Source organism: Pteropus medius, unplaced genomic scaffold (assembly GCF_902729225.1).
Source record: "Pteropus medius unplaced genomic scaffold, Ma_sr-lr_union100, whole genome shotgun sequence".
Taxonomy (NCBI): Eukaryota; Metazoa; Chordata; class Mammalia; order Chiroptera; family Pteropodidae; genus Pteropus; species Pteropus medius.
In genome coordinates this window covers 91,570-115,228 of record NW_024340697.1, presented here as the reverse complement: position 1 = coordinate 115,228, position 23,659 = coordinate 91,570, and the positions used below count along the sequence as shown (strand labels likewise).

Below are 23,659 nucleotides of genomic sequence, written 5' to 3'. Positions count from 1 at the left end.
GGCACCTAAAAGTCTGTCTGCCACACCTGCCTTCCTCACTTCTTACAGGTGTATTTCCTGAGTGCACTGCTCAATAACACTTCTACAGGCAACTTCTCACTTTAGAGTTGATATCTAAGGAGCAACACTGGAGGCAGGGAAGTGAGCTAGAGGCTGTTACTGTAACATCAACTATGGATGACAGCAGTGGGAGATTGAGCAGCACGTTTTCTATTAATAAATGTATAATAATTATTAGAATTTAGAATGACGCATGGCCCATCTGAAAGGAAAATCAAGTCTAAAAATTACAAAGTGTCTTCAAGCATGGATACACATAACAACAATTATTCATTTCCAGGGCTATAGAGCAGATTAAACACAACTAATAAAAATTAAGCTTAGGCTCTCTGGTCCTCCCATTCAACAGACAGCTGCATCTTCCTGCACAGTGCCAGCCACAACCCTGAGACACGATGGTGAAGGTTGGAGTGAATGGATTTGGCCGTATTGGGCGCCTGGTCACCAGGGATGCTTTTAACTCTGGCAAAGTGGATACTGTCACCATCGATGACTCCTTCATTGACCTCAACTACATGGTCTACATGTTCCAGTATGATTCCACCCATGGCAAGTTCAAAGGCACAGTCAAGGCTGAGAATGGGAAGCTTGTCGTCAATGGAAAGCCCACTACCATCTTCCAGGAGTGAGATTCCACCAACATCAAATGGGGCGATGCTGGGGCTGAAAATGTTATGGAGTCCACTGGTGTCTTTACCACCTTAGAGAAGGCTGGGGCTCACTTGAAGAGTGGAGCCCAGAGAGTCATCATTTCTGCCTCAAGTTTGTGATGAGTATGAACCATGAGAAGTATGACAACTCCCTCAAGATTGTCAGTAATGCCTCCTGCACCACCAACTGCTTGGCCCCCCTGGCCAAGGTCATCCATGACAACTTTGGCATCGTGGAAGGACTCATGACCACAGTCCATGCCATCACTGCCACCCAGAAGCTGTGGTGTGATGGCGAGGGGCTCTCCAAAACATCATCCCTGCTTCTACCGGCACTGCCAAGGCTGTGGGCAAGGTCATCCCTGAGCTGAATGGGAAGCTTACCAGCATGGCCTTCCGCATCCCTACCCCTGTATCAGTTGTGGATCTGACCTGCCACCTGGAGAAAGCTGCCAAATACGATGACATCAAGAAAGTGGTGAAGCAGGCATCCGAGGGTCCCCTCAATGGCATCCTGGACTACACTGAGGACCAGGTTGTTTCCTATGACTTTAACAGTGACACACACTCTTCCACCTTCGATGCTGGGGCTAGCATTGCCCTCAATGACCACTTTGTCCAACTCATTTCCTGGTATGAATTTGGCTACAAGAACAGTGTGGTGGACAATGAATTTGGCTACAAGAACAGTGTGGTGGACCTTATGGTCCACATGGCCTCTAAGGAATAAGAGCCCCCTGGACCACCAGCCCCAGTGAGAGGAAGAGGCCCTCAGCTACTGGGGAGTCCTTGCCCCAAATCGATCTCCCAACACACTGAGACTCTCCTGACCTCTAGTTTCCATCCCAGACCCCCTGGGGATGGGGAGGGGCTTAGGGAGTCCTACCTTGTCGTGCATCATCAATAAAGTTCACTGTACTCAGCCAAAGATAAAATTAGGCTTAGTACGCACTACAGTGTGAAAATAAACTTCAGACCACAATCAATCACATAATCAAAAAGAGATGATTATCACTTTATTAAATTATCATACATTGTACTTTTAATATTGCAGAAATAACCAACAAATAAAGCTGACAGAAAATATAAACGCAACTGTTGGTATGCTACAAGATCAAATTCCACCTTGTGTATCGACACTCCCATTTTTATCCATTCTATTTACCATAATTAATTTTCATTCTTGCTTACTTAGTTGTATACAATGTGATATAAACAATATTTAAAAAGGACCCATTTTCAATGATTTCTTCTCCACATTATAGGTATTCTCCACTGGAAAAAAAATTTTTCCTTAGGTATTCAGAGTATGATATATACAGTGGCATGACCTTATTTCTGGAAATGTTTAAATATTGGTGCATTTTTAAATCAATAAATACAAACACCGCATGACTACCCTTACACACTGTGTTCTCAGAGAAATATTTCAGAATATTTGGAGTAGTCAACGGCTTATGATTCCAATGGTCTTCATGAATATAACTGATTGCCTTTCACTTTCATGCACATTCAAAATTTCTTACAAAAGAGGAACGGTGACACAAAATATGTAATCTGTCCTTGATCATTTGTAGTGCTCGACAGTTGTACAGAAACAAGTGTTGAGTTTCTTGGAGAAGCAAAACAGCAGCCCTTCAGAGGGAGGTGAGCCGCTCATTCTCTGTCATGAAGGTGTCATTAACGTGCCCTCCCTTCGTGTCCAGGGGGTCACAGGGGATGCCATTTTCAATTGTGACCGTGTTTTCACACTTATCTTCGGTGTCATCCACTTCAAATGGTTCTTTGTTCTTCCTAAATGCACATAAAGAGAATGATTGGGATCTAGGAAGAGAAAGCATAGCCTTCTGTACAGAGAGAGCAGGAAAGGGAAGAGGACCTCAGAATGATGAAATAATCGATGACTGTATTTTCAAATAAGTTTCAAAGATCATAAAGAGCTGATGAGGTGAAAAGATCTTATCAAGGTAAGACATCTGTATGGATGATATATATATATATAAATCTGTATGGATGAGATAGATAGATAGATAGATAGATAGATAGATAGATAGATAGATAGATAGAAAGATCGATCGATCAGAACGAGTGGTCTTATTTGGAATACTAAAATAAACACATGTATGAATACGTATATGTGTATAATATGTTTGTATACACACATATACACATATACATTCACACACACAAACTGCATGAAGGAATGTGAGGAAAATGGTAACCTGCCAAATTAAAAACTTTGCTCTAGGAGAACTTCACAAAAATTGAATTTAAAAAAGTAATAAATTCTTCTCACTTGACAAATTAATGGTCTATAAATGTTGAGTGAAAATGAAACGGAAGTGCGATATTAAGAAGCAAACTCACATTACTTTGTAGAAAAGAAGTCAGTGTTATAAATTGCAGATATCACTGCTTGGCTCTATGTATAAAATAGTTGCGTTCCTTGAAATTTATTGAATTGTGTTGATCAATGACACCCTAATAATTTTTAATAAGAAGAAAAAATAGTTGTGTTCATTTGTAAGTTGGGGTTTTAGAACTCAGAACACATTTTACTTTACATTACAACTCACAGCTATAATTCCAAGTCATTCCAAAAACCTATATGACAGGATGAACTTTGAGTTTTGCATGCTCAGACCTTTTGTAGACCCTGCTACCGTAACCCAAGTGGTAACCAGACCCTTAATATGTCCTTGGAGTGTGGAAAGCTGCAACCTTGAATTCAAAGGTTCTTCCTGTCTTCTGTAAAAGACCAAGACAACTGGGCCAATTATGCTTGATATCATAGAGAAAGTGGGAGGAAAAAGAGGGGGGTACCTCTAGGCAACCACGCGGAAGAAGAGCTTCCCTGAGGCATATCACAAGTTAGGTTTTGGGGTGCCATGGAGACAAGATGTTAGGCATAAAGCTCTCAGACTTGCCAGAGATTCGATTGTCTCAGGAATCTATGGAAACACCAAAGAGGCAGACCTGCACGGATCACGTGGCTGATGGTGGGCAATGCCGTGGTGACCAGTATGGATTCCCACAACTATCGAAGTCCGTTAGAACCTTGGTGAGTCTCTGGCAGGTGAGGAGGTGGTGAAGATGCCCCAAAGATGCCTGAGGTAGAGTTTCCTATTAGTCCTACATGAAAGTCAATATTACTTTGCTTTAAAGAATATGGTGGAGGAAGGGAGAGAAAAGAGAGAGCTCTTTATAGTAATAAAACAATGGCAACTACAGTAATAACTGATTCTTATGAGGGTCATCAATAGATATTAAACCACAAACTGAGAGATAATTAGAGAACAGGATATTCACGTGGTCTCAATGTATCACACCCACAAACAATGTACTAATTATAAAAAGACATTTGTATTTCGTTAAAGGAGAAATTTGTTGAACATCACCAACAATGAGACAAATTGATAAGTGTCTCCAGATGTGATACACTAAAGTTATATATTATATATCTAATTCTGTGTTCCTGCCCCACCCCATCACCAAATTTCTTTGACCTGAATCTCTCAGGAGGAAGTAATCAGATGAATCCAAATCCAAATTTAAAGATATTTCGTAAAACAGCTGATCTGGACTCAGCACAGAGTAGGCTGAGTTGGATGGACAGACACGTGGGTGACTGGCCAGCTACCGAGACAGACGAATGTATGGGTGGATGGACGGACTGACAGACAAATGGATGGACAGATGGAAAGATGGGTGGATAGACTAATGCTGTAGAGAGTTACGCAGACCATAGCCCAAGGTAGATCTTAAATGGGATCCACCATAAGAAAGAGAAAGAAAGAAGGAAAGAAGGGAGGGAGGGAGAGAGGAAGGGAGGGATATAGACACATGTGATAGTTCTTATCTCTTGTATTGTTATTTTTTCAAATGGATAGAGGAAAATATTCGTTTTCCAACCTTAGGAATTAGGAGTTAGTACAGATTTTGTTAGTATAGTATTGTTTTGTTTTGTTTTTGCGACCTTAGAGCCAGTCGTTCAGAGTCTTGGCATTGCCAGGCATCACAAACTGCAGTGTCAGTAACATGCTGGCTGGTGGATATGATAAGTAGCTCAAAGGTTCTCTAACAGTAATACAGCACTTTGTCACATTTCCTAGGGTGTACAGTAATAAACTGATTCACTGCCTGTGCATTGCTCTTACTGAGAATAATAAAACTTAACTATCTTTCTGGGTCATTTCGATTTGATGTTCTGCTAAAAAACATGAATTCTTTTTCCGGAAAAATAAAATTGAGTGTTAATGATTTCTGCTATTCCTGCAATGTCAGGTAGTTCAGGGAAAGGATTTAAAAACTGACTAAAATACCTGAAACAAGCTCCTAGGCACCTTGCTTGTGAATATCTCTCATAGATCCAGAGGGAAGAAGGGCAAAAGAGGGAACAACATGAAGTTTCAGGGCCCTTGGAACTAGGCGATACTAAGAAATAGGGTCTGTTCTAGATAAACTAGTGGTGGCTAAAAGCAGAAAGAGAATTTCTGTCTCCCTTCAAACAAGACAGGGCTGAAGAGCCAAGGCTCAAGAATAGCCAGAAAAAATAACAAAAGACAGAAAAACATGATCTTTAAACATAGAATCAATTATTGGGGAATTGGGACTGTCCTCATCATCAATATGGATGATTTCTGGGGAAACCAGTGTGGCCGGAACAGTTTCAGTGGGCATGGCAGCACGGTGAGATTGGTGGGCTTTGTGATCAAGCCTATCTGGTTTGTTTTGTTTTGTTTTGTTTTTTACATTTTTTCCCCAGCTTTATGCCCATATGGTTTTAAATACTGGTACCACTACTTTCTAACCATATGACTGTAGGCAGGTTGCTCTATATCTGCTATGTGGTAGCAATTATAATAATAATAATATCTATTATATGCAGAAACAAGAATGCTTTGCATATATCGTCTCATTTAATTCCCACTGCAATATTATGCAAATTGTATCAGTACCCCTGTTTTTCAGGTGAAGGAGCTCAGATTAAACATGTAGAGCAATCTGTCGTTCAGAATGGAACAAGACTGGGGAAAGGAGTGGACCTAGAACTCTATATAGTCTCTTCGAACTTCACTCAAAACACATATGATTCCTACTGAGTATGTACATTTAAGAACAACGAAAAAAAATATTAGCTCTAAAATTTCCACAACAATTAGGGAGCTAGGTGGAAAATATTCTTCTCATTTTCCATATATGGCCTACTCAAGGTCACTCAGCTAATAAATACCAGGGCCTAGGACTGGTACCCAAAACCAAAAATATTGATCCAGTGCTCTTTCTATTAAAACACACATCACATCATCAACTTTATCACCATTACCATTATCATTTCATGTTCACCATTATAACCATCGTTGTCAACATCATCATCCACCATCACTATCACCATTATCTCCACCATCACCATCATCGTAAAGCTGACCAGAGAACTAAAATATTTACTTCTGGGCTGAGGCTGGACACAGTTCTAGTACGGACATCATTGTGCAGCATGTGCAGTTCATCTTGTCCTCCTCAAGGCTGAAAGCTTTAGGGGCAACTCTTATCTACTCCATGATTAGAAAGGGCTTTCATCATAATCATCAGGGCTCTCCCCACTTCAAACTGCATCCTCTCCTCACCTCTGAAGCAACACTTTGCTCGAGAGAAACGCACCACAACAAATTAATTTATCTTCAGAAGGTCGTCATAATTGTCCTGACTATGTTTGTTAATTATTGATGCTCTGCAGGTTTACAAAGAGATTTATCCATCTGTTTTCCTAGAATGAACATGAAATGAATTTGTGAAGGCAAAGTTGCGACAACAGCCTCACTTCTCCCAGGCAACGGATTATGATGCTACACACCCGATTATTACATTACTGCAGAATCCACTCAGAAGGAAGGAGATAGCCGATCCCAGCATAAACTGGCTGGAAGACCAGTAAATGGCAGGATAATAAAATAATAGTAACAGCTAACACTTATTGAGCGCTCACTGTGTGCCAGGTGCCACTCTAAGCACTTTACTGGATTAACTCTTTTTATCCTGCCAAGTTAAATATTTCCAGTATACCTCGCTGTCGCTCTAGCAAAGTTAACTACGCACAGATAGTAAAAAATAATAACAATAATAACTTAGCCAACTTGACTCTAGAAGCACCAGCCACATTCTCCAGAGCTTGGTTTCCCTGACTCATTGCCTGTGTTTCCTGATATCCATAGTTAATGGATTATATATCCATTAACTAGGAGACACATATTTGAAATCTGAGCAGTCTATCTCCAGAGTCCATTTTTCTAACTCCTACACTACATGGTACTAGAAAGAAAGTTGAGAACCAAGGAGATGAAGTGAATTTCCAAAGGTTACAATCATTAGAAACCACAGAATCACAGCATTTTAGGATTAACACAAAACTTAAGAATATTAAACATAGGTATTCGAATATTACAAGAGAATATTTCTTATCATCCTTTTAAAAAAACAAACCATAACAAACAACATGTACCAAATCTCTTTGTATTACATGTCAAACCAAGATCAAGAAAATTCAAGCAAGAGCAACTTGATCTTAATCTTTAAGTCGGTACTAGACATAAACCACATTTCTTTCGTAGCATTTCCCTTATCATTTCCGAAAAAATTATAAAGCCCAAGATTTAAAATGATTGCCTTCTTTTAGTAACTAGGGGGAAATGCATGGAAAGTAGTAGACCTAAGGAAAAACATTTAGTTGAACACACACTTGGCCGAACACATAGCACATATCCCATCTGGCCACCAACCCTTCTGAAAACCAATGCACGTCACTGTGATTCCCACTTACCAGAATTCCTCTTCCTCGGTATTAGAAGGGAAGGTTTAGAAGCATCTAAGTGTCTAGTGAAGAGCTGAGGACTCTCTCCACGTCCCCTCTGGATCAGAAGTACTTGTAAACAAAATTATTTTCTGATGCAGGGAGTTCATTCAAAGGCCGCTTTGAGGAGCATGGTCCTATGTGATATCATAGGCACTAGAGGGATGAGCGTCCATCAAAGGGAGGGAAGTCTAAAACAGCAAAAAAGTATCTGGGATACGATGGCTGCAGGCACTGGGCCAAGAAGAGGCAGGCCCAGGTGGGGAGGCATGGAAAGAACTGTGAGGCGGCTGGCATTGGGACGTACGTGACTACCAAAGATCAATTCTGCCTACCTGAAAAGTCTGCCTAGCTCTGTACGTCCAGCTTACAAAATCATAACGCAGATATTAAAATTGAGTCTGGATATGTAACAGTCATATGGTATAGAACAGAGAGAGCAATAGTAATGGAAGGAGCCATAGTTAAGTAAAGGACAATGGACTCCCAAAATAAGAAAATAAAAAGTCTCTAAAAATAAGAAAATAAGCGACATTTTGAAAATAGCTCATGTTTTTTCAAAGTTTCAGACATAAGGCATTATCTTCAGCTAGGGGCAAATCCTCTCTTTATCTTTCCAAGTCATGAGGAAATAGAAAAATGCTCTTTAAATCATTCCCTTTCAAAATCTCACCTTCTATGTTGCCGGATTCCTGATAAAACCAATAGCGTGATTGCAACTATGACAATGCAAAATATCACACCAAATATAATAATCCAGATGGGCACAGATGGTTCAGTGGGTGGTGCAAGAGTGGAAGGAATTTTTAGAAATTCCAGAGTCTGGTCATTCAAAAAGAAGGCATTGTTGATCCGGTTCCTATTCATTCTAAAATATGACAATCAAACAAAACAAGACAAAACCACAACATTAGAAACAGAAGGTATAAACTTATCTCCCCATGATTATACAATCTCTGTAAATGCAGCGGCCCCAAGACTTCAGGTTGACTAGACAGTCTAAGTTGCAGTGCTGGCTCTTCTATGCACTACTGCCCTCCATTGTTTCGAATGCCCTAGAAGTAAATAGAAGTCCTGAGCTCTGAGCTCTGCCCAGGTTTTATTTCCTGAGAGGTAGCATCTAAATTAAAAGGGCAGGACTCTATTTAAGGTGACTTACGTAAATACCAATAGCTCCAGGAGATAAAATTATATGCAAAAAAAAAAAGTGGGGATAAATATGAGAAAAAAAAGAAAACCAGGAAGAGAAAAGAAAACATGAAGCCAGGAGCAGCTGTAAATCCATCAATTTGATCCTTTTCTTTTTCTCATTAATTCAATAAACATTTGCTGACAACTAAGTACCGGGTATATTGCTAGGTGCCGGAGCTACAAAGCGAAATAAAACTATCAAGGAGCTTACAGTGTAGAAGGATGGCAGATGAGCCCCTCTACAATCACAGTGAGGTGCAAAATGCTCTATGAATGAGGACAATGTGGGCAGAGCGGGAGCACAGCAAAGGGCCGTGTACAACATACTGAGAAATCAGGGCTGCTTTCTTGAGAAGGCAACTTTTGAGCTGTGTTTTAAGGAACAAGTAGGAATTCCTTAGACCAAAGCATGTAGTGAGCACACGTAATAGAGACACGGCATATAGTATGATCTGCTCAGGAAACTGCAAGTAGGTCCGCATGACTGAAGGAAATTGTGCTTTAGGAGTCCAAAGTCTAGAAAACATAAAGGTGAATGTTTTACTCTTCCTGGAGGGAATCTGCAATTTTTGGTGGTGGTAGTAGTTAGGGAAGGGTTGGTAGCAAAGACTTATTTGACTGAGACCAAAGAAGTGAATTTCTAACTGGAATTTTCAAACCAGATGAGGAGATTTCTCAAAGATATCATATGGCCTTTACTGAATTCACACTAGACAAGTTTACTTCATCTAGCCCTAGAGCGGCACTGGAAAATAGAATTATAATGTGAGTCTCACGTGTGACTGAAAATTTTCTAGGAGCTGCGTTTTTTTAAAAAAGTAAAAAGAAATGGATGAAATTAATTTCGATAATATATTTTTGCCCAATAGATCTAAGAAAATATAATTTCAATATGTAATCAATATTGAGTTGATTCATTTTATTTTGCACCAAAGTCTTTGGAATTCAGTGTGTATTTTACACTATCTAATCTTGGACTAGCTGCGTTTCAAGTGCTCAATAGCCACATGTGGCTGGTAATTGCTGTACCGGACAGGCAGGTCTTGAATTTGATAGTAAGAGTTTCAGAATGTCTGCAGACCCGCACCAGGCTATCAGGAAAGACCTCCTTTAGTAAATAAAAATCTATGCTGAGGGATGATTATTCATGAATGCGAAGGAGAATCCCAACCAGATCACCTACAGCAGGGGATAATTTCAATGGAATTTTTACCAAACTATAGAATTTTTTTCATAATCTACTATCGATAATCTGGTAACAAGAACCTTTCCACAAAATAATGAATCCCGCTACTAAGGTATAACTCAGAATAAAATGAAAAGCTGCTCTGCATTCTCGTTCTAGCTACCTGGTTGGTTAACACTTTGCTATTCTATCACCGCTCAGGCTGATTAGAAAGAAGTTCTAGTTCAGTAAACTAAATCTCCATCTCTGAAATCCCCAATGGGTATCAATCAACATGAAAATCTTTCAGCCAAGACTGACCTTGAATAAGGGCAGACCCTCACAACAAAGCTAAAACAGACATCTTAGAACCGGTCAGTCACTCACTAAGTCTCTTTCGAACTAGTTTTAACATCTTAACTAGATTCCTCATTAATTAGTGAAATATTACAATCTTTGAAAGCATTTATTTTTTATTTGTATGAATCATAATTTTACCTTTTTTAGAAAAGGTGTCTTTTAAAGGTCAAGTCTATACATTGACTAAGGAAGGTCAGTCCTTAGAGACCCAAGAAGTGCGAATATTTGTATGGTTTTTTAAAATAAAAGTCAAAGGTATGACTTGTCCCTCAAAACACCTTACATTTATTAACTCGTTTAATCTCCTCGGTAACTCTGAGAGAGGGGTACCATAATTATTCTTGTTTTATAGATGATAAGAGGAAAGCAAAAAAGGGGAAGTAACTTGTCTGTATTGAAATAGTTAGCAAGAGGCAAAACCATAATTAAAAACCTGATACATCTGGGCTCCAGAACCCACGTCATGAACCATCACACGATAGTGTTATACAAGGCGTTCTCGCCAAAAGAAGACAGTACTAAACATTCGTGGCCAATAATTAAACCCGGATCTCTCAAACAAAACAGGATTGACATTTGGGGTCAAATAATTCTTTGTTGTGAGGTGCTGTCCTGGGCACAGCTGGATGTTTAGCAGCATCTCTAACTTCTGCCTACTCGATGCTGGTGGCAACCTTCCCCCGCCAACTGTGACAACAAAAATGTCTGCAGACGTTACCAAATGTCTCCTTGGAGGCAAAACTGCCCCAGATAAGAACCGCTGATCTACACTAATCTCTAATACAAACTAACAAAATGAAATCTGTGACATCTTAATAAATCATTATGAAGCAGAGAGAGAATTCTTCAACATCTATAAAGAGTTGAATTAATCGACAAATAGATTTACTCGTAGAAGGCGTATTTAGCAGAGATTACCTTATGGCTGACTGTACCTCATCAGCAGGAAGGGTGTGATTTTTCGAAGGATCTGTAACCACAAACCAGAATGACACCCGCTTGGTTACATTGCAAAGGAGGACATGGGAAATTCTGCAGATTATGGGAAGAAAAAAACACCAAATTTCAAAAATAAGCAAATAATACCAAATTTCATTAGACCATTCAATCTGGTGTTATAGCCACCTTAAGTGGCATCTTAGCTATGAATTTAAAGTCATTTCTACCATTATGAAGAAAGACTTTATTAAGAAGAAAATTATATTAAAATTTCCTTTGTTTCAAAATCATATACTTGAGGATAATTCTTTAAATAAAAAATTTACAAAAAACAGGGAAAATGAAGAATTACTCAGCAGAGAACGTTAGGGACCTCATTCTCCATCACCTGCAAGCTGACAGCATGCCTGCTTTTAAACCAACACTTGACCTCTCTGAACCACAGAAGCCTATTGTATTTTCTCATTAAGCTCTTTTCAGTGTCCTCATTCAGCCTTCCACCCCCTAGATCCAGACAAATTTATGGCTTACTCTGGATCTAACACTTGCTCTATTGGCCACTATCTCTGTGCCTCTCCCGCTCCAGTGCTGGGGCCAGACCGATAACAGGAGTCCAACCTTAAGTGCTATAATCAATTTGCCATAAGCCTTTGAACACTGTTTTTGAAGTTGCCTATTTTCCAACTGTAAATTGGAAATGTGCCTCCCTCAACTCTGTACACATGGATTACCAGTAGAAATGACAAGAAAGAAATGGCATTAGTGTTCAGACTGCAGACGATCTATATCTGAATGTATGAAATGTATGAAGGTTGGAAATTATAGAAGAGTCCACATGAAACCAACATTGTCAGTGCTAAAGCAGAAAATCCTGAATGGCTTTCGCCATTTGCTTAAGACCAAAATTGCAAGAAGTGACCCTAGCAACCATTCTAGAAAATGAAATATACATCCCCTTTACCAATGAAAATAAATTCACTGTTTTCCTTAAAAGAGCATTCAAGTGTATGGTGTGCATTTTTACAATAATGAATGAGTGCCCTTTTGTCAATTTTCTATACTTCTCAGAACCTGGTAGAAATTATATTTTCTCCCTCTGAACTTCAAGTACAGATATGAAGGCGCTCCTAGGCCCCTCTGCCCAGAGCCCCGTGCCTGGGACCAGCACCAGGAAACTGGAGGTTCCCCTGGCCTCAAGAGCAGGGGGTGTCTGGTGAGGTGCCGGTGGGTGTGGGGTGCTGGCCTGGCGCGTGCCCGGACGGCTCCAGTGCGCGGACATCCCACGCGCTATCTCTTGCGCATGGACACCCCATGCACTGTATAGCAGACACCCTACGTGCTTTCCTTAACCAGGAACGACCCACTCGCTGTGCTTGCGCTCAGACGCTCCACCTACTGACCTTGCAGGCAGCCGCCCCGCGCGCGGTCCTTGCGCCCGAATAGCAACGGTAAGCCTACCCCTGCACACTTCGCGTCCGCACACAGCAGGACTGTCTGGGAGCCGAGTCCCCCTCAAAGGTCCCGCTCCTGCCGCACCGCGATCATGGGCAGCTACCTGAGCAGAGGCAAGGCCACGCTGCCCCCCGCGCCTGGGCGCGCCAGTCCCCACCGCCCAGGCCCGCCCGCCAGCAGCGGGGCTGCGATCAGTGCCGAGACACTCACGTCCACCTGAAATGCGAGGTCTGCAACCAGCCCCTGCCCACCACGCCGCCCGGCCAGAACTACGCCGCGGGCCGCAGGGCGATGGTGCCCGAGGCTTGGAGGCACTTTCCCAGCAGGCCGCCTCTCTGGTCCTTCACGGGGCCCGATTTTTCCAGCAACGAGAAGACTTTCATGAGGCAGTGGCTCCGGAATGCCCGCAACCCCCAGCGCATCCGCAGCCCGGTGATCGTGACGATCGCCCCTCCCGAGCGCAAAGGGAGCCTCTACAGGTGTGCACCCGTCCAGGAGCTCCCAGACCCCTGTGCCAGGGAGACCGTGCTGAAGGCCCTCAGCCAGTGCAAGAAAGGAAGGAAGAAGTTCGACGGGCCACTCTGGTTCGAGATCCCCGACGCCACGAGCACGCAGCTGAGCCCGGAGCGCAGGCCGTCTGCCTTCAAGCCCATGCGGAAAAACGGGAGAGACCCTTCCCTTTGTGCCCAGGCCTGGGCCTCTGAGAAGAGCGTCTGAGAGGACAGCAACCCGCCAATTGATTGCCACACTCCCTGAGCCGCTCAACCTGCTGAAAGGACACCACCAGTGCAGGCCACAGTCACAGCCTTGGCTGGGGAGCTGAGAGCGGATCAGCACTCGGCGGGCCCTGATGTCCCCGCAGTGTCCTAAGAGTCAAGGCCCCGCCACCACCACCTCCTGAGACTCAAACTTGCAGTCCTTTTGCCCTAGGGAGCACTGCTCTATCCTGGCATGAGTCGCTGACACCACCAGGTCACCGCCCACCACTCCAGCTGGCAGGTCTGTTAAACCCGGGACCCCCTCCTCTTAGCCTGCAGAGCCCACTGCAGAGACTAGGCTGAGAGCGAACTCTGCCTGCCTCCCGCCCACCCACCCTGCCTTTTCCCCAGGAGCACACTGATCATGAAGTGCCTCACCCCTCACCCCCAGCCCAGTTTGTATAGTTCAAAGTTGGTTCGTATTTTAAATAATAAAGGCAGCGTTATTATCGTGGAGGTTGTCGCAGTCTGACTTTCAAAGGTTCATGTGTTAAGATTCCGCCCACGCGGTGGTTTCCCCATCTGGGCACAGTTAACATCCGGGCCAGATGATTCTTTGTTGTTTCTTGGGTTCTGTCCTCCGCATTGTAGGGTTTTAGCAGAATCCCCGGTGTCTAACCGCTAGGTGCCAGCAGCCTACCCACATTGTGAAAACAAAATATGTCCGATCCTTGCCAACTATTCCACGGGGCTGTGGGGTGCGTGTGTGAGACAGAGACAGAGACAGAGGCAGACAAAGCACACTGGTGGAGAACCACTGAGGGACAGTGACCTCTGCTGGCAGAAACATAACAAAGGTAGAGAGATGAGCAAGATGAAGCGGTGTGTGCTTGGCAAAACCATTTCCCCCAATTTTGTAGAATGCTGCAGCGGGTGACTTACCCATGGCTTTGCCCTGATTAATAATCAGACAGTATAAACATTTTAAAATGATTTACTTATTTAAGCTCTTCAGGCTGGCACATTTTTAAAGTTAAATAATATCAACTGCTGGCAAAGATGCGGAGAATTGGAGCCCCGGGCAGTGCTGTGGGTGTCAGTGGGTCAGTGGTTCTGGAGCGGCATTTGGAAGTATTTCCTAGAACAGCGAGACTACCAGCAACTCACTCTCATACACACACACACTCACACAGACACTCTCTCTTACACACACACACACACACACACACACACACACACACACACACACACGGGCGCTGAGGATGTCTCAAGAGTTTAGCACTGGGACACCCACGTGTGCGTCAGGAGGAGAACACACTGGGTAGATGTACGTGCGATCGCGGGAGTGCTCGTGCAGATCCAGGGAAAGGAGGAGCCCAGGGTTTCTGACTTGGGGGCTATTGGGCCAGATGATTCTATGTTGGGAGGACGCCCTGTGCATCGCAGGATGTTTAGCAGCGACCCTGGCCTCCATCGAGTAGTTGTCATTAACAACCTCCAGTGGTGACCATCGAAATGTCTCCAGGTGTCGCCAAATAGCCCCTGAAGGACAAAATCTCCCGCAGTGGGAAACTACTCGACTAGAGCTATTCATTTTTTTATGAAAGGATAAACCTCAAAAGTGCACTGTTGAATGAAAGAGATGGCAGGTGGAATATTATGTGTAGCACATGCCGTTTACGTAAATTAAAAATAAAGTAACGTTGCTGGCCAGGAACCAGTTAGGAGGTCATTCGGATACTCTGCCTGTGTTCTTTACGTCTAAAGCCTCTTGAAATACAGCTCAAACATGAATTTCATGGTATTTCCTCTAGAGAGTCAGAGAATACACTGTCAACAAAGCAAAGTCCCTTCTCCCACGGAGCTTGCTTTCTAAAGGGGCAGACAGAAGATAAACAAGTAAATGCACACTGCCAGGTGGGGAGAAGTGCTATAAAGGAAATTAAAGCAGGAAGCAGGATGCATACAACCCCATCGATACAACTGTGGCTCCAAATACTTTCCTCTGTCACCCTCACCATGGAACTACATTAATCCCTTACTGTGAAGTCCAATTCTTTAATTGTATTTCAAAGGTTCCATTGGGAGGTAACTCATGCTTAATATAGCACCTCAGCAAATAAAATGAAAATGTTATCTATTTAGAACTAAAGATTTCCAAAAGATAAAAATGTTGCTGAAAATATTAAACCCAACATTTTCAATGAAGACAGTTAGATACAAAATTCTTGTACTGAAACTTTAAAAATGAAGCTTTTACTCTGGTTTCCTTCCTGTCATTTGCTAGAATTGAGACAAGCCAATTCACTCTACTTGAGATCTGTGTCAGTGAGGATGCTGTTGGCACGCTGAGCGGGAAATTGCTTGTTATGTGGGACTGTCCTGAGCTTGGCACCACATTATCTCTCATCCCCACCCTCTAAATGCCATAGCACTCCCCAGTCATAGCTATAACCTAACAGAATACCGCATTTCCATATGCTACCTGGATATGCTACATGGATGGGGTCAGTACCATACCTAGGTGAGAAACACTTAAAAATCTCTTCAAAAGTGCTAAGGTCATAAAAAACAAAGGAAGATGGAGAAATCGTCAGATTGGATCAGCCTAAAGAGGACTAGATTCTAGAACAGAAAAAGAACATTAGTTTAAAAAAGAGAAATACGGGAAATTCCATAGTTTAACAATATTGAGCCAATGTTAATTTCTTAATTTTGATATTATCTATCATGGTTATTTAACATAACATTAGAGAAATGGGTGAAGGGTCTAGAACAGAGTTTCTCAAGCTCAGCACTACTAACGTTTTAGGCTGGCTAACTCTTGCTTGTAGGAAGCTGTCTATTCTTTTGTACGATAATATAGCAGCATCCCTATGCTCTACACGCTAGCTGCCAAATGTGAAAACCAAAATGCCTTCAGATGTTCCCAGATACCCTCAGGAGCAGTGGAGGGATAAAAATCCCCCCAGGTTGAGGACTATGGGTGCACAGGATCTCTCTGTATTATCTTTCCAACTCTTTTGTAAGTATACTTTTTTTTCAAATTAAATACATATACACTCATACAAATATAGGAGTAACAGTTATTTTTAAAGCTGCCTGGGTGCAGTAAAGTGATCTACAAGAATAAAACAAAGTAATGGATTAATAATAGTTCTTACTGACTTCATTGATAAAGAGATAACAGATATACATGTAATTAGAAAATAAGAAAGAGTAGTATTCAAATGAAAGATAACAGCATCCATCAGCATAAGGGTGGTCTTAATATTTATGTAAAACTGTAAAAAAATCTGTTCTGTTGTCTATTCAAACTTACCAAGTATTTATTAGGACACCTCCCACAGTACTAGTGTCTTAGGAAGCACCATTTCCATCATTTCCCCAAGATTGGAATTAGCAAAAAAGGGGAATAGTTTTGGCTGTTTAGGTTCTTCTTCCAAAGAAGAATACTAAGTATCCCTCCTGCATGATGCTTCCGCTAAGAAGTGAAAGTCTCAGATGCTAAACAAACAAATCAGCTTGTGCTCAACAATACCACTCATAGAAATATAATTGCAGAGATGTGTTTATATTTTGTTTAGATACGGGCAGTTGAACTAGTAATGAGTAAGCCTACTTCCTGAAGTGGCAAGGTGCGGGGAGAGGGCCAGGGGAAGCACACTCCTGCTTCTGGAAGCAGCTGCAAGGCAAAGGCTGTAGAAGAAGGCAGACACACACTCGTGGCCTGGGGCTTTCTCCTTGTTTGCACGATGCTTTGAGAAATTACCTGATGTCTTGGCTCCCCCAAGAGTAAGAAACCGAGGCCCAACAAGCAATAAAACCCAGGCAGTGGGGAGCTACTTCGACTATGGCCATTCCCACCAGATCCACCATGGACCTGTCCTCCCAGGCGACTAAGGTGGAAGAAGAGGAAGGAATGGGTGGCTGAGGCACTGCTTTCTTATGTCCATTGTATCCCGATGGACAGGCCCCTGGCTTGAGAGCCAGGGTGTTACGCATGCTTCATTCACTCACAGATGTTTACTAGGGACTAACATTGATTAACCAATGTGGTTAGGGATGGTTAGGAAAAGAGTCCCTACTACAAGGGCATTTAGATTCCATGACTCTGCCCATAAGTGCCAGGTGCAGGAGTTCAGTACTACTAAGACCCTTGAAGACCAAGGACACAGTGTCCTGAGCCCAGCAGAAGATCGAAAACCTCAGTGGGAGCCAGAGTGCTGAGATGCCAGAATCTGCACACAAGACTCCGTGCCCCATCTGCGAACAGATCCAGGGCAGTGGGGAGGCCCTCCTGACTGATAAGTTTCTAGTATAAGAAGCTTCCTGAATATAGTGTAGATAGGGGTCACCAAGAGGAAGTGTAATTCTAAGAAAAGTTGGTGCTAAAATGGAATTAACGTGAAGACTGATTGTACACACTTCAGTAGTTACCTTACTTAGCAACCAAAGGATGCCAATTCCTTCCATATATAGATTATGTACAACTAGTGTGACCTTCCTCATGATCTCAAATGTGACCACACTGAATGCCCTCTAAGATTTGCACAAAATGAAAAGTTAATCAACCAGCAAGCACTTATTGAGTTAAATATGCCTTTTTAAAGTATGTTTTGTTACAATAAATAAATTAAAATGCCCAAAATATTAAAAGTTCTCATCACAAGAAAAAAAATTCTATAACTATGTATGGTGACAAATGTTAACGAGACTTACTGGGGTGATCATGTCCCAATATATACAAATGTGGAATTATTATGCTGTACACCTAAAACTAATCATGTAGTCAATTATACCTCAAACAAACAAACAAACTGAAATGTCATTAGCACAACTAAATAGAAAAATCTATGTTTTCAAGACTGGAAATATAGATGGATCTGGTGGAATTCTTTGAATTTACTTAATCATTTTGACCAACTGGCTTTACCAAGAAATATGTTAACACATACACAAGTGGCTTCTGTCAGCAAATCACTAAAAAGATGAAAGTGTCCGCTCCCTTTCTTCAAGTGTGGGGAGCCCTGGTCTGAAGGTGATTCTCTAAGAATTGGCTCCACTGCCATTTCTCATCAATGGCGCCAGACAGGGCAAAACGGCATCCAGTGGGCGGTAAGAAAAGGGCTCTTGTTTCTGGAAATCAAAAGGACTAACTAGGAGCGGGGCCGCTGTTTTACAAGCACAAGACTGTTAATCCCCTTACCGTGCATACAACAGCACGTTGTTCCTTTTTAGATCACAAGATCTATCCTTGAATAACTAGGCAGAGGAAGAAATCCATTGCGTGCCCTACACCATTTGAGTCAGAAAGAAAATGCCATACCTGAGTTAGACTTCCACCTCTCTTGCTAAAAATGATAGGTTACCTTAAAAGTCAATATTTGAGTAAAGTAGGCAGATAAATTCCCCAGTTTATCTGGGAAGTATACTAAAGTTTAAACTTAAATTATATTTTCCTTAGAAACCACTTTCGACATTTAAAAATTTCCGTGAAACTATTTTAGTAAATCTAGTCTAAACCTTATTGTAAAAATTTGAAAACATATGGTTGCCATCTTCAGTGGAAGTTCCAAGAAAACTTCAAATAACCTGACCTAATGAAACCATTAAAATTTTTCCAACCATCTTCCATTCTGCTTTTAAGAAAATCTAATAAATAGCAAGAAAACGACTTGATATCAAGAGTTCTAAGTAATGATTCCAATAGAACTGCCCCATTTCCATCACATTTAGTCCATTTTCCTGTAATTTTTACCAGGGCCAGCTTCTTGGGTATGGGCCTTGTGCTGTGTGGGACTTGGTTTTATCCATCATTTAATTCTCAGGGCCCGGCACTTAGCAGGCTTTCAATTCTTAATTCTATGGATCCAACCCAGCAATGCAGTTCAACGGGCTGGCCTTGTAGGTCAGTAAAGAAAGAGGTTCCTGCTTCTCACACCATGGCCTTTGGGCGCCCTGTCAGCTCTTGCTTCCCCACTCCTTGACGGCATTTGGGCCGTTAGTGTAGCTCTCCTGTCACTTGTGGCTAGTAAAAATAAGATGTTCAGGGCAGTGTAACCAGAACTCAAATCCAAACTGTCTTCGTGCCTCGGACATCAGCCTCCTCCGTCCTGAGGGCCATGCTCCATTCTTTAGCTCTCAGTGCCCGGCTTCCTCCTGCACATCGCCCCTCACCTGCCCCATCCCCGTTCTTGGTCAAGACTTGGATCCCTGCAGCCATCCTAGAAATGGATATTTCCCACCCTCCAGAATTCACTTCTGGCACCCGAAGACCTCTGAGAGGCAGAAGACTTACAACCTGACCCCGTTGCCAAGCTATGCCGCCCGCCACACTCGACATGGCCGCCTCCCTGCAAAGCTGTCTTGCAGCCCATCTAGCATTTTGTGGTGCTCTTTCTTTCCCATAGGGCGGGCCTGCTCGTGTAAAGATGCGGCCTCCTCTATGGCAGCGCATGGAGAAGCTGGCCCAGCACCCGAGTTGCATTTCAAACACATCCCGACTCATTAGGCAGCCTCCTCACTCAGCCCCCTGACAGCAGTCTTGCTGGGACTCCTACCGTCTGGGATGTAACAGAAAAAAGTTTGTTGATCCCAATCTAGTTTTGCACTTTTCGATTTTTTCAACTGGTATTGGTAATAAAACCCTCTACATATCTTGTGCAGCCAATACCAAGAGAAACATTTTTGCAAATAAGCCAGGTCAGATATTCCCAGACGCCTATAATGCCGAGGTTCTGAAAAAATGTTTTTCAAAAGTGAATTCCTCAAAATTAATCGGAAATGTTTAAATGAACTTTTCCTAAGAATAGAAACATCTGATTTAACATAGTCTTTACAAGGTGAAATTTAGGCACTTAGAGGAAGTAAAAGTACAATGAACATAGATAGCAACGCATAAAACCTACACAACAAGAACTAGAGATAACAAGAGAGTCGTTGGATTAGCATTGTGAGATGACCAGTGGCTTTTCTTCTTTTCAATTTTTTGTAATGCTATTATCTAATTTACATTGAAACGATAATTATAAATAGTTGCGGAAACAATAATGAATTTTAAAGACAAGGTAAAATCAAATACTTTTCTCTAAAAATCTATAAAATCTAGGAATACAGTTCACTTAGGACATAATTTTGTTTTAGTATATACCTCCTTCTTTGAATGTTTTGAATCATGTGAATATACAACCCATTTTAAAAAATGTATGTCTATATATACACGTGTGTACACAAAAACATATAGATGGCATGTTTATATTGCTCATCCAAATTCCACTGTTCTGTTTTATTCCTTATATTCATAGCCCATGCATCGTATATTGTGGGTTTGAACGAGACCAATAAATAGCAATCCTCTTTGCCAGGTTCCGAAGCATTATAAAATTAAGAAAAAGATAGAAGACTGAAATAAGAGGCTAGGTTGGAGGACATGACTTTAATCAGCAGGCAAATTTCCTTCCTAATTAAAAAAAAAAATCCTGAAATGAGATGAATTCATCTACAGCATCCCATGTAGAACTGAACTGAGTCAGGTATCACCACACACTGGAGTAATATGCAAGATATTGACTACTTTATGACCTGTACCTACCAATCTAAACAGTCCCCAGCTGTAACCAGCACACACACCTGGCAGGCTGTACTTAGTGTAGAGAGTAGCGCAAAAAATGACTGCTATCTGAAGGCAGGCATGCTCGGAAAGAGAAGGGGACCCATGCCCAATTTCTCCTTTCAGCTTACCAATCGAGGGGAAGAATGAGGGAGAAAGAAGACGGAAACCAGGAGTGTTACCCTAATCACAGAGACGGTAGGAAACATCATGACTAGAGGATTCCTCTGGAAGGACAGATAAAACTGTAAAACTAAAAAAGTATACTAAAGCTTTTAAGAAAATAAACAAGGAGCTATGACAGATACCAACAATGGGACAAATCTTTACATGTTTAAGTTATTTTCAAAATGGGTGCTATGGAATTATTTGTCTTCTTCCCTCCAAATTCATATGTTGAAGCCCTAACCCAAAATGTGACTGTATTTGGAGACTGTATTTGGGCCTATAAGGAGGTAATTATGGCTAAATAAGGACATAAGGGTAGAACCCTGAAAATATGGGATAAGTGTTATCATAAGAAGACACCAGAGAGCTCACTCTTTCCTCCTCCACTTTCTCCTTAACGAAAAAGAGGTCATATGAGCACACAACAATCTGGTGGCACCTGCAAGCCAAAAGAAGAGGCCTCAGAATGAAACCTACCTTGCCAGTATCACGATTTTGGACTTCCCAGCCTCCAAAACCGTAAGGAATAAACTTCTGTTATTTAAGCCACCCAGTCTGTGGTATTTTGTTACAGCCGCCCAAGCTGACTAATACAATGAGAGTAGAGTTCTCTGTTTATCTGTCTGTCTGTCTGTCTACCTATCTACAAAAGAAATATGTATGCAATAGAAATGTAGAAAGCCTATGACATTTTAAAATATGTCTTCATAGTGCCCACTGAATGAAGAATGTTGTTGGAACATGATATAAACTGTAAGCTGAGCTAGATTACAAGTTTTTTTAAACGTTAAATAAAAAATGAGGATATCTTAAAAATCATATGAATAAATTATCTTCAAGATTGAGTTTTCAATTAATGGACTATCTCGAGTAATATTGCAAGTTACCAATTAAGATTTTTCACTATTTACTTACTCTGTTGTTTCTCTGTTGGGAACTTTTCTCATGGAGAAAGCCACCATCGCTTTGAAGAGATATTCTTCATTTGTATCCCAGGCATACTGAGAGAAAGGTAAAACAGAAAATGTTAATTGAAGAGGCATGAATTAAATAAAAAATGGTTCATTGGGTTCTCACTGTGGTCACAGTGGTTTTGGTGTGCCTCTCTCTCGCTCTCTCTCATCTTTTTCATACACCAAAGGCTGGAGACTGATAAATCATGTAACCATAATGTTCAAGATAGAGTTTCTGGGACATTCTATCATTCCAAGCGTGGCGTGTTTCCCATTGCATTATCTTCCTTGGAACGTGCACTATCGGTAGCCAGTCAACAAACAGGACCGTTGGACGTCGCATCGTGGACATACAGTCAGTCTCCTCCTCCCTCTCTCCGCTCCCTCATCAACTGATTTCCCCTCTCAGCTTCCTTCCCTTTATTAATGTCGGTACGATTTTTCTTTTTATTTTCTTAGCTGGAAACTTGAGCGCATGTACAGGTTATGTGCTGAAGTCCTAACCCCAGTACCTCAGAACATAATCACGTTTGGAGATAGAAGTGATTAGGTTAAAATGAGATCAACAGGGTGGGCGCTAATCCAATATGACTGCCGTACTTGTAGGAAAAGATCTGGATACAGACACACACCGAAGGAAGATGTGAAGATACAGGGAGAAGACAATCATCGACAAGCCAAAGAGAAAAGCCTGAGAAAATCCTTCTCTCTGGAACTCAGAAGGAACCGACTCTGATGAAACCTGTTCTTGGATTTCCAGCCTCCAGAACTGAGAGAAAATAAATTGCTGTTGTTTAGGCCTCCCAGTCCGGGGTACTTTGTTAAAGCGGTCCTGGCAAACTAATGGGGCTGACCCCACATTTTAAGTGACTAATCAGGTATAACGAGGGAAAGTTACAAAACAGAGTTTGGTGGTTTAACTTTAAATTCATAATGACCACTCCCAAACTGCCTGAGAATCCCTTAGGTTTCTCCACAAGTTTTCTCTCTCTTGTGGTTCATGATGCCTATTTCAAACCCCCTTCAGGCCGTCCAAGTCTCAGTGCTTTCCTTTACACGTTATTCTCACTAGATACTCTTGTTTCATAATTTATAGATACATCTCAAGTCATCAATTTAAACTCCCCCACCCTCCTGTCACCAAATACAAAACTTCTTCTCCACGGACACACAGACTAACCACGTCCTCCCTGGAAGGGCCAGACGTGGTGTTTCTCCCCGTCGATGGCTGTTCCATCTCTTAGGAACACTTCTCTTCTGCCCTTCTCAGGGTCTAAACAATGTCAGTTTCCTCCCTCTCTTCTGTGTGTTCACTGCTGACTTGATCCCATCCATTGACTTTTAACCACGCTCGACTCTTTCCCATTAAAACAACAGCAAATCCAAATCACGTTACTCCTTCCACCTACTACTGTCTACTTCCCTTTAAGGCCAAAATTCTCAAAAAAGTCGTCCATACTTCCGTCATTATATATGTTCACCATCTACTTCTTAACCCCCTGGATTATCGGCCTTCCAGTTTCGGCACTCCACAAAAATGGCTCTAAAGTTACCAAAGACCTCC

At 41.9% G+C, this 23,659-nt stretch overlaps 1 protein-coding gene and 2 pseudogenes across 1 annotated transcript; 2 read left to right on the top strand and 1 right to left on the bottom strand.

The window, feature by feature from the left end:
• Positions 1 to 432: 432 nt before the first annotated feature.
• LOC120610996 (glyceraldehyde-3-phosphate dehydrogenase-like) lies at positions 433 to 1,516 on the top strand (annotated as a pseudogene).
• A 176-nt stretch (positions 1,517 to 1,692) lies between these two features.
• CLTRN (collectrin, amino acid transport regulator) lies at positions 1,693 to 22,438 on the bottom strand. Its single transcript, XM_039874248.1, has 5 exons — positions 22,277 to 22,438; positions 22,058 to 22,143; positions 11,192 to 11,305; positions 8,231 to 8,425; positions 1,693 to 2,504 (listed from the first exon to the last, which is right to left on the bottom strand). Exons 1-5 carry the CDS (start codon positions 22,436 to 22,438, stop codon positions 2,348 to 2,350), a joined length of 714 nt encoding a protein of 237 aa, XP_039730182.1. The 3' UTR covers positions 1,693 to 2,347.
• LOC120611066 (POM121-like protein 12) lies at positions 12,534 to 13,876 on the top strand (annotated as a pseudogene).
• Positions 22,439 to 23,659: the final 1,221 nt, after the last annotated feature.

Bases quoted from the DNA above. Each gene is read 5' to 3' on its own strand.
- CLTRN (XM_039874248.1), bottom strand. From the start codon at position 22,438: ATGCGACGTCCAACGGTCCTGTTTGTTGACTGGCTACCGATAGTGCAC. The intron at 22,144-22,276 runs GTATGAAAAAGA...CCTTTCTCTCAG, and splicing joins ATCAGTCTCCAGCCTTTGGT to TATGCCTGGGATACAAATGA. The intron at 8,426-11,191 runs GTAATCTCTGCT...GTCATATTTTAG, and splicing joins GAGGTACAGTCAGCCATAAG to AATGAATAGGAACCGGATCA.